At 40.1% G+C, this 11,893-nt stretch overlaps 1 protein-coding gene across 1 annotated transcript in view; it reads left to right on the top strand.

Annotated features, from left to right (window-relative positions):
* The window catches only part of LOC122548604 (pecanex-like protein 2), a 284,406-nt gene that overhangs the window by 113,027 nt on the left and 159,486 nt on the right, over positions 1-11,893 (top strand). Inside the window, exon 5 of the mRNA XM_043687440.1 lies at positions 2,716-2,807. Within this exon, the coding sequence (XP_043543375.1) occupies positions 2,716-2,807 (92 nt within the window). The remainder of the gene's footprint in view (positions 1-2,715; positions 2,808-11,893) is intronic.

The raw sequence follows: 11,893 nt of genomic DNA, 5'->3' as shown, positions 1-11,893 counted from the left end.
TAATTGAGAGGTGTGAAAAGGCCTGGGTTACTGGATCCCACCATAGAGTCATCTCTTGATACAAAGGGAAGCAAACTGTCTCAATAATTTAGCAAGATACATTTTGTCTTCTGTTGTACGAATATTGCATTTGCAAAGCTGCGGTCATTGCTATATGGAAATTGTAAGATGATTGTAGCCTATGCTTATTTTTCAAAGTATTGTGCAACTTTGCAATCTCACATTGATGCATGTTTAAGAATAATGGAAAAGATAGAAAAGCCCTCAGGTTCATCTGACCTATCCCATTCAGTTGTGATACTTTCGGCTTCACAATACAGACACCCACCACTTCACTATCTCTGGGAAGGACTAGAGAACAATTAAAATCTTAGACAATTACTGAAAAATATCTCACTGAGCCCTTTAAGCAGTGGAAACTATTCGTTGAGAATACTTTGGTTCTGATTTAAATAATGAGGTACCATGTGCAAGTGAGCTCAACTCCAGCCAGAAACAGACCTGGTTCTTATTTCAAGGAATCCACTGAATTCGTGTTCATTGCACAGGCTGGCAGTGTGTTACTATTCTTTGGAAAAAGAACAGCTGCCAAACATACAACTCATATCTGGATTTATGTTATCATAAGCATCCATCTTTGCGTCTTCCAAGCATATTCAGTCAAAATAAATGACCCACATTAGCATTATCTACATCTTTCACTATTTTACTGAAGTATATTAAATCAATCCCAAGTGCACATCTTCTAAAGTAAGAAGACAATTATTTGCTCTGAAGGCTTCATGTCGACTTCAGGGTATGTTACATTTCAGCATTCTCTTCTAGTGTTGCAATCTAGAGAACTGCCATTGTTGTATTCTCATTTGCCCCATTGTAAAACTATAACTAGTGCCTGGGTCATTCTTTCTCAGCCTAATTCCCAGGCAAGCACCCCCTCCCCAATTGCTTTTTCTAATTGTTGTCAGAGTAGTCAGAGCCACTTCCAAACTGCAACGAGTCAGCATGATAATGTCTCATTTGATCAGGGTTGTTACTACCATTGAAACTTGTTGATATCTTTTTCTCTATTATTAAGCCAGTAATAAACTGGATAGTGAGTAATTGGGGACTGCAGGTTTCCAATCAGTCCAATTGGAATCTTTAATCAATTTAAAGTTTGTTTCTGTCATTAAATGGCAATCCTTTCTGTATTGGCTCTGTGCTTTTCAATTGTGAACGTACTGCAGTATTGATATAAGGTTCTCAAAATAAAATAGAATTTGTTATTAAATTTGTTCATGGGATGTGAGTATCGCTGGGTAGGCCAATATTTAATGCCCATCCCTAATCATCCAGAGGCATTTGAGAGTTAACCACTTTGCTGTGGGGTCTGTAGTTAAATGTAGGCCAGACCGAATAAGGACGACAGTTTCTTTCCCTGAAGGATATTAATAAATTAGAAGTGCTTTTCCCCCAACAATCAGCAATGGTTTCATGGTCATCGTTAGACCCTTAATTTCAGATTTTTATTGAATTAAAATTCAAATAGCAGGAATTTGAACCCAGATCCCCAGAACATTACATGGGTCTCTGGATTAATATTCTAAAGATATATCATTAGCCATTACCTCCACAAATATACAGCATAAAATCAAGTCAGTCAGACTAGTAGGTGCATACTAGTATTTGTGCTCCACATGAGCCCCATCCCACCCGAGCAACCACCCTATTCCTATGGAAGGTTCCGTGCTGGATTTTGAATCCATAAATTGTGTTCAGGTCTTGGGACTCCTGTGGTGAAATAGGCCCTAATTCCGAGCCAAAAGATTCTGGTTCAAGTCTCCAAAGGTGTGTTGGGACATATCCAAACAGGTTGATTAAAAATATCCATCTATTCCTTTCTCATTCATGTACTTATCTAGGTTCCTCTTAAATTCATATATGCTATTCACCTCAATTAATTTTTGTAGTAGAAAATTCAAATTAAAGACTTTTCTCCTGAATTTTCTTTTGGATTTATAAATGACCATTTTAAATTCATGACACTTAGTGATCTTGATCTCCCTGCACATCTATATTTTACCATATTAACCATTTCAGGATTTTAAATTACTTTTTCAACCCACCCCACAGTTTTCTTCTTTCTAGAGAAGAGTCTTAGCCTGCTCAGTCCATTCTAATAGTTTTAAATTCCTAGTTCTAATGTCAGTCTTCTAAATGTTTTGCACGTCCTCAAATACTTCTATATCCTGATGATAAAAGGAAGATCAGAATTGTGCACAGTATGCCAAGTGTGACCTAATAATGGTTCTTGTATGAATTTAGCATTAGTCCTGTGCTTTCCAAATCTATCCCAATGGAAATATACTCCACTGTTTGATTCACTTTTTTATGGCCTTAACCTGCATTACTACTTTTAGTAACTTGTGTACTAATACTTTCAGATCCTCCTACTTCTCTGCCCTATTTAGACATTTATTATCCAAACAATTATGTGATATATTTATACTTCCTGCTGAAATTAATTACCTCACACTTACTTTATTGCAATTAATTTGCTTTTTGCAAGTCTATTTGGATTTACTTTGTGCACGTCTGTTCCACAAGGGCCTGGGGAAAAGTGGTTGTAGCTAACACAGTTGATGCTTCTCTAGAGGGAATGCGGTGATGATTATTGGCTGTGGAGAATTTTGTGACATTTAACAATAACCTAACATCCATACCTGTGTCTTTCAGCTACAACAGGGCTAATCTCATCACTGTATGGCTTTTCTCGCAGTTTACTTGCTGTAACGCTGCTGTATGCTTTATGTATTGGCACTATAAAGGTAAGCAATTGTATGTTTGAGCTAAGGCTAATATGGAAACGTGGAATTAAAATCAGCAAATAGAAAAAACTGAAACAGTAATGTTGTTGAAGCTTATGTAAATTACTGGATGGTTACAGTACAGCAGAAGGCCATTCAGCCTGTGCAACTCTCCAAAGAAGCAGTTCGCCTACTCTTACTCCCTCACCTTCTTCCCATAGTCCTGCATATTTTTCATTTCAAATAATAATTCAATGTCCCTTGAATGCTTCAATTGAATCTGCCACTGTCTCCAGCAATGCATTCCACATCCTAACCATTTACTGCACGCAAAAGTTCTTTCACAAGTTGCCTTTGCTTCTCTGCTAATTAACCTTAAATCTATGTCTTCTTCCACCAATAGAAATAATATTCCCTATTTACTCTATGCAAGTTGTCATGACTTTGAATATTTTTATCATACCTCCTCCCAATCATCTCTTCTCCAAGGAAAACACTCCCAACTTCTCCAAACCATCTACATACTGAAGTTCCACTCCCTAGAACCATGCTTGTGAATCTTTTCTGCAACCTTTCTTATGCCTTCAATTCCTTCCTTTAGTGAGGTGCCAAAATAATTCTACACAAGTTTACGATAACTTTCTTCCTTATGTAATCTGTGTTTCTATTAATAAAGCCTAGCATGCAGTATGGTTTATTAGTTGGTTTCTGAACCTGCCTGATCACCTTCATTGATTTTTGCACACCTACACCCCAGTTCCTCTTCCCCGTACCCCCTTTAGAATTGTACACTTTGTTTTGTATTCTACTCTGCACTGTTTCCATTAAAATGAATCATTTCACATTTCGCTGCATTGAATTTTATCTGTCAAATTTCTGCCCATTTCACCAACATGTTTATCTCCTCACAGTTCACAATGCTTCCAAGTTTCATATCATCTGCCACTGTTGAAATTCTGCCTTTGTAGATCAAGCTCTATGTCATTAATATGGCCTTGCTCAGAAAGAGCAAGGCCATATTAATGACCTAGAGCTTGATCTAATGTCAACTCCTGGGAACTCAGCCTTTATCCTCAGCCTCCAATCTGAAAAATATCATTAATTAGTTCATTCTGTTTCTTGTTATTCACGCACTTTGATTCCATGTTTCTAATATTCATTTTATTCTTGAGCTCTAACTTTACCCGCCAGTTTGTTGTGCGGCACTGTGATAAATTCCTTTAGGATCACATCAACAGCATTACCCTCATTAACCTTCTCTGTTACCTTTCTGAAAACTCCAGCACGGGGGTTGGGGGAGAGTGGGGTGGGGGGGTGAATAAATCTTGGTTTGGAGCAGGAAATGAGTTAGAATATTGGCAACCGGTTTTACACCCTTTTCTGTCCAATGAATCCTATAATCCCTATAGTGTGGAAACAGGCCATTTGGCTCATCGGGTCCACACCGTCCCTCCAAAGAGCATCCTACACACACCAGTTCTATCCCTGTAACTCTGCATGTCCCACAGCCAATCCACCTGACATGCACATCTTTGGACAGAGGGAGGAAACTGGAGCACCTGGGGAAACTCTTGCAGACATGGGCAGAATGTGCAAACTCCACACAAGCAATTGCCTGAGACTGGTATCAAACCCAGGTCATTGATGCTGTGTGGCAGCAGTGCCTGAACCACCATTCTGCTCAAAAGTAAGGCATGGGAAGCACTGGAATGAACTTAAAGTATGTTGTGTAAATTGGGAGATGTTAACACAAGGGGTGTAAACTGGGAGTGGTTTAAATCAAGGAATGTAAATGAAGGAGGAGCTGGAAATCAGATGTCAAGTACATATCATTGTACTTGTAAACTGGGAGGCTTATCAATCAGTCAGAGTATGAGTTGGAGTTTAATTGGGAGGGGTGTAAATTGATAAATTGCAAAATAAAATGAAGGCACCAATTGAGATGCAACAATATTTACAGGGATGATATCAGAAATGAGGAGATATACCTATCAGGAGATGAAGAACAGGCTGGGTGTCTTTCCACCTGAAAAGACAAGATTGAGGGGTAATCTCATTGAGGTCTTTAAAATTATGGAAGATTTTGAATAGACACAGATCAAGTGTTCGCAATTGTGAAGGAGAACAAAACTAATGCCAATCAAGATAAGATGGTCAGTAAAAAAATCAAATAAGGGATTTGGAAGAAAGCTCTTATCCAGAAAGCAGTGATTATCCTCAAGTATTTGAATTCAGCCCAAGAGATTGCGAGATGTAGATGTTGTCTATAAAACTGAACCTTCTATATGATGTAATCTCTGTCCCAATTAAGAACCGGTCTACATCCCTCTTGAAGACCTACAGAGAATCAGCACCTACAACATTAGTCAGTAATGCATTACACTTTCTGGGGAAGAGAACATTTCAGTATCTAATCTGTCACTCCTAGAAAGTTTATCTTCTGTCCTCTAGTCTGTTCCAGTCTGTTTTATGCTTTTAATTAACCTGTCTGGAAATGTGCCATATCTCTGGAGAAAGTGGGACTCAAGCTTTTTTGACCTAAAGGTAGAGGAATTAAGAGCTGACTTGGACACCAACAATGAGAAACATAGAAGCTTAGAAAGTAGGAAAAGGATAAGGCCATTTGGCGTTTCAAGCTGGCTCTGCCATTCAATATGATGATGGCTGATATTCTTACTCAGTACCCAGTTCTCACTTTTGCCTCATACTCTTTGTTTCCTTTAACTTAAAGAACTATATCTATCCCCTTCTTGAAAACATTCATGGTTTCCATGGCAGAGAATTCCACAGGCCTACCATTGTCTGGGTGAACAAATTTCTCTTTATTTTAATCCTAAAAGGCCTACCTTTTATCCTTAGACTGATGACCGTAGTTCTGGACTGGGCCCAGGCTCGTGGTCATCGGAAATATCCTTCCAGTGTTTACTCTGTCTATACCTGTTATAATTTTATGAGATTTCCCCCTTTGCCTGCTTCATTTTTTTAAACGCCAGTCCTTCATAGGTCAATCCTGACACCCCAGGAATCAGGCTGGTAAACATTTATTACACTCCCTCCATAGTTAGAAAATTGTTCCTCAGATAAGGAGTGAAAAAACTACACACAATACTCCACATCTTACCAAGACTCTGTAGAATTGCAGCAAGACATCCTGCTTATGTACTCAAATCCACTCGCTATGAAAGCCAACATACCATTTCCCATCTTCACAGCCTGCTGGAACTTTCAATGACTGGTTAACAACACCCAGGTCCCGTTGCACTTCCTCCTTTCCCAATCTATCACATTCAGGTAATAATCCTCTTTACTGTTTTTGCTATCAAAGTGGAAAACCTCACATCAATCCACATTATACTTTATCTCGCATGTATTTGCCCCCTTACTCAACTTGTCCAAATCACACTGAAGCAACTCTGCATTGTTGACCTGTGTGGAAGGGTGTCCCAAGTACTTGGAATGATATTGAGTAACAACCTCGACACACCAATTTCCGTTTGAACAATCACAATGCTTTATTGTACTAAGAACAATCTACTAACAAAATATCATAGTTACACAAACTAAACGATTCTAGTGTGTGTGCATGCAGTATTCCCCATCTGTCCTCCAGTTGATCAAGCCTGGTGCAAGGATAGTCCTTCTTGAAGTCTCAGCTTTAGGCAGCCTTTCGGAGAATTGATCTCAGTCTCTTTCATTAGGTTCTTCTGCATTGAACAGTCGTAAGCTTGTTTTATATCTCCCTTCCTTTCCTGCCACTGGAATTTGGCTCATCGACCATATTGTACTGTTAATTATTTTATTTCCTGTCTCCATTAATGCCTGTTATCTCAAGTCCTTTTCTACACAACAGGACACTGTGCATCCAGCTCTTGATGGTATCTCTTCGACTCTGAATGAAATAAGTTCTGTTGTGGTGTTGTCACAGTAGAGTACCCAGGAAATACCACATTTTACAGTTTGTTTTCAGTGAGTTCATTGTCCTTCAGGAATTTGATCAATCATCAGTCTCTAGTAATAGAGTCATACAGTCATAGAGAAGTGAAACATGGAAACAATTCATCGATGCCGACCAGATATCCTACACTAATCTAGTCCCATTTGCTAGCACTTGACCCATATCCCTCTAAACACTTCCTATTCATATACCCATCCAGATGCCTTTTAAATGTTGTAGTTATACCAGCCTCCACTACTTTCTCTGCAACTCGTTCCATACATGCACCATGTTCTCTGTGAAAACGTTGCCCTTTAGGTCCCTTTTAAATCTTTCCCCTCTCACCCTAAACCTATGCCAAATAGTTCTGGACTCCCCAACCCCAGGGAAAAGACCTTGTCTATTTACCCTAATCATGCCCCTCATGACTTTGTAAATCTCTATAAGGTCACCCCTCAGCCTCTGACGCTCCAGGGAAAACAGCCCCAACCTATTCAGCCTCTCCCTATAGCTCAAATCCTCCAACTCTGGCAACATCCATGTAAATCTTTTCTGAACCCATTCAAATTTAACAACATCCTTCCAATAGGAGGGAGACCAGATTGCACACCATATTCCAAAAGTGGCCTAACCAATGTCCTATATAGACACAACATGACCTCCCAACTCCTATACTCGGATGTTCTGACCAATAAAGGAAAGCATACCAAATGCCTTCTTCACTATCCTATCTACCTGCAACTCTACTTTCAAGGAGCTATGAACCTGCACTCCAAAGTCTCTTTGTTCAGCAACACTCCCTAGGACCTTATCATTAAGTGTGTAAGTCCTGCTCTGATTTGCCTTTCCAAAATGCAGGACCTCACATTGATCTAAATTAAACTCTTTGGCCCATTGGTCCATCTGATCAAGATCCCGTTGTACTCTGAGGTAACCTTCTTCTACTGCACCTCCAATTTTGGTGTCATCTGTAAACTTACTAGCTGTACCTGCTTGTTCTCCTCCAAATCATTTATATAACTGGCGAAAAGCAGTGGACCCAGCACCGATTCTTGTGGCACACCACTGGTCACAGGCCTCCAGTTTCAAGGCAACTGTCCACCTCCACCCTGTCTTCTACCATTGAGCCAGTTCTGTCTAAATGGCTAGTTCTCCCAGTATTCCATCTAACCTTGCTAACCAGTCTACCATGAGGACCCTTGTTGAAAGCCTTACTGAAGTCCATATGGAACATGTCCACCGCTCTTCCCTTATGAATCCTCTTTGTTACTTCAAAAAACTCAATCATGTTAATGAGACATGATTTCTCACGCACTATCCCTAATCAGTCCTTATCTTTCCAAATACATCTAAATCCTGTCCTTCAGGATTCCCTCCAACAACTTGCCCACCACTGTTGTCAAGCTCACTGGTCTATAGCTGCTGGCTTTCCTTACAACTTTTCTTAAACAGTGGCACCATGTTATCCATCCTTCAGTCTTCTAGCACCTCATCTATGATTATTGATATACAAATATCTCAGCAAGGGGCCCATCAATCTCTTCCCTAGCTTGCCACGGAGTACTAGGGTACACCTGATCAGGTCCTGGGGATTTATCCACCTTTATGAGTTTTAAGACATCCAGCACCATCTCCTCTGTAATATCGGCATTTTTCAAGATGTCATTATCTATTTCCCCACATTCTATATCTTCCATGTTCTTTTCTATAGTAAACACTGATGCAAAATACTTGCTTAGTATCTCCTCCATCCCCTGCAGTTCCACAAATAGGCTGCCTTGCTGCTTTTGAGGATTCCTATTCTCTCCCTAATTACCCTTTTGTTCTTAATGTATTTATAGAACCCCTTTGGATTCTCCTTAGCCCAATTTACCAAAGCTATGTCATATCACCTTTTTGACCTCCTGATTTCCTCCTTAAGTAAACTCCTATTGCCTTTATATTCTCCTAAGGATCCACTCGATCTCTGCTGTCCATACCGGACATATGCTTCCTTGTTTTTCTTGACCAAAACCTCAATTTCTTTCATCATTCAGCATTCCCTACACCTACCAGCCTTGCCTTTCACCCTAACAAGAACGTACAATCTTTGAACTCTCATTATCTCACTTTTGAAGGCTTCCCATTACCATCCATCCCTTTATCTGTGATTATCCGTCCACAATCAACTTTTGAAAGTTCTTGCCTCATGCCATCAAAATTGGCCTTCCTCCAATTTAGAACCTTAACTTTTAGACCTGGTCTATTCTTTTCCTTCATTATTTTAAAACCAATAGAATACTGGTCACTTGCCCCAAAGTGCTCCCCCACTGACACCTCAGTCACTTGCCCTGCCTTATTTCTCAAGAGTAGGTCATATTTTGTGCCTTCTCTGATAGGTACATCCACATACTGAATCAGAAAATTTTCTTGTGTACACCTAACAAATTCCTCTCTATCGAAATCCTTAACACTATGGCAGTCCCAGTCTATGCTTGGAAAGTTAAACTACCATAACCACCCCATTATTCTTACATATAATCGATATCTCCTTACAAATCTATTTCTCAATTTCCTGCTGAATATTGGTGGTCTATAGTACAATCCCAAAAGGTGATCATCCTTTTCTTTCTTCTTAGTTCCACCCAAATAACGTCTCTGGATGTATTCCCAGGAATATCTTCCCCAAGTACAGCTGTAATGTTATCTCATCAAAAACACCACTCCCTCTCCTCTCCTCTCTTGCCCCCCTTCCTATCCTCCTTATATCATTTGCATCCTGGAATATTAAGCTGCCAGTCATGTTCATCCCTGAACCATGTATCTGGAATAGCTATGATCCTCCAGTTCCGTGTTCCTAATCATGTCCTGAGTTCATCTGCCTTCTCTGTTCGGCCTCCTACATTGAAATAAATGCAGTTTAATTTATCAGTCCTATGTCATTCTCTGCTCTGTTCCTGCCTGCCCCAACTGTTTGACTTGCTCCCTTTCCCAACTGTAGCAGTCTCAGACTGATCTCTTTTCTCATTATTTCCCTGGGTCCCTCCACCCCACACATTACTCATTTAAATCCTCTCGAACAGCTTTAGCAAATCTCCCATCCAGTATATCAGACCCTTCCAATTCAGGTGCAATCCATCCTTCTTTACAGGTCACTTCTACTCCAGAAGAGATTCCAATAATCCAAAAATGTGAACCCTTCTCTCCTGCAGCAGTTTCTCAGCCGTGCATTCAGCTGCTCCATCCTTCTAATCCTACTCTCACTAGCTTATAGCATCAGGCATAATCCAGATATTACTACTCTCGAGGACTTCCTTTTTAAATTCTTTCCTAACTTCCTATATTCTCCATTCAGAATTGCATCCTTTTTTCTTTCCATGTCATTAGTTCCAATGTGTAGAACAACCTTCTGCTAGTCCCACTCCCCTTTGAGAATATTCTGCACTGTCTTGGAGATATCCTTGATCCTGGCACCAGGGAGGCAGCACACCATTTTGATTTCTTGCTGCTGGCCACAGAAATGTTTGTCTGTGCCTCTAACTAGAGAGATCCCTATCACAATCGATCGCTTGGAACCTGACATGCACCTTGTTACGTTATAGCCAGTCTTAGAACCAGAAACGTAGCTGTTCGTGCTACATTCCCCTGAGAGTCCATCACCCCCTACATTTTCCAAAACTGCACACGTGTTTGAGATGGGGTTAGCCACAGGAGATTCCTGCACAACCTGCCTCCCTTTCCTACCTTTCTTAGAGGTAACCCACCTACCTGACTGTATCTGCGGTTTTTCTCCCTTCCTATATCTACCATCAATCACACTCCCAGCTCCTGTAAATTCCTCGTTGTGTCTAACTGCCACTCCAACCGATCCATGCAATTTGATAGGATTCACAACCGAAGACATTTACTGCAGACATAATCATCAGTAACATGGAAACTCTCTTCAGTCTCCCACATCTGACAGGACGAAAACATCACTCAACTAAAGGCCATATTTGCACCTTAACAATCTACAGACTCAGAAAATAGTACCATCTTACTGCTCTAAAAAGCACTGCTACAGGCTAACTTATTACCTATGTTTTATATATTTAAAATTTAATCAAAGACAGATCTCATTAAAATATACAATCAAAAAATAACCCATTCTGCTCACTATTGTAAATTTACAGCAAGGTTACACTTAAAAACTATGTACTTAGCTTTTCCAGTGCTGTGAGCACTCCCACACAGGTTCCTCCAAGGTCAGCTGTGAATTTCACTGTTCATTAATTTTTCTTAGTTACACTCTGATGTCTAGAGATATTTGAACTCAAACAGCAAAGGCAGTAGCTGTGCAGATCACTGTTGTGTCAGAGAGCAGTGTAGGTTTTGTCTCTCTTCCTCCTTTTTAAAGTGCTGTTGCTTTGATGTTTCTCCCCCAAAGTTCCAAAACAATGCAATAGCTTATAAAACAGTAATTATTGCTCATGAAATTTGAAGAAATCAGCTCCAACATCTAAAATACCTCAAAAAAGGAGCAGCACAGACAGCCATAATTTTTTCCTATCCTCCAAATTGGATGAGATTAACTTCTTACTAAGTGTGATAGCACCTTTCTCACAGTTCATCCTCTCACCCAGCTTTTTTGTCATCTGCAAACTTGAAGATATTGCATTTAGTTCCCTCATCTAAATCATTGATTTGTATCATGAATAGCTGGGGTCCTCGGTAAAAATTCTGCAGTACTCACTGGTCACTGGCTGCCACTCAGAAAATGACCTATTTATTCCTACTTTTGTTTTCTGTCTGCCAACCAGTTCTCTATCCATGTCAGTACGGTACACCAATCACATGCACTTTAATTTTACATACAGATCTCGATTCTAGAACTTATCAAACACCTTCTGAATATCCACAGAAACTAGATCCATTGGTTCCATCTTACCAATTCTATTAATTACATCTTCAATAAGTCCCAGCAAATTTGTCAAGCAGGATTTTCCTTCTGTAAATCCATGCTGACTCTATCTGATATTGGTTGAAACTTTATTGCTGGAACAGCACAGCAGGTCAGGCAGCATCCAGGGAACAGGAGATTCGACGTTTCGGGCACAGGCCCTTCTTCCTGAAGAAGGGCCTGTGCCCGAAACGTACAGAAGCTCTTCAGCCACATTCTGAAGCAGACTTGTTACCACAGCCATATCTCCTTTCT

This window comes from Chiloscyllium plagiosum, chromosome 3 (assembly GCF_004010195.1).
Source record: "Chiloscyllium plagiosum isolate BGI_BamShark_2017 chromosome 3, ASM401019v2, whole genome shotgun sequence".
NCBI classification, from domain to species: domain Eukaryota; kingdom Metazoa; phylum Chordata; class Chondrichthyes; order Orectolobiformes; family Hemiscylliidae; genus Chiloscyllium; species Chiloscyllium plagiosum.
This window is presented reverse-complemented; position numbering and strand designations above follow the sequence as displayed.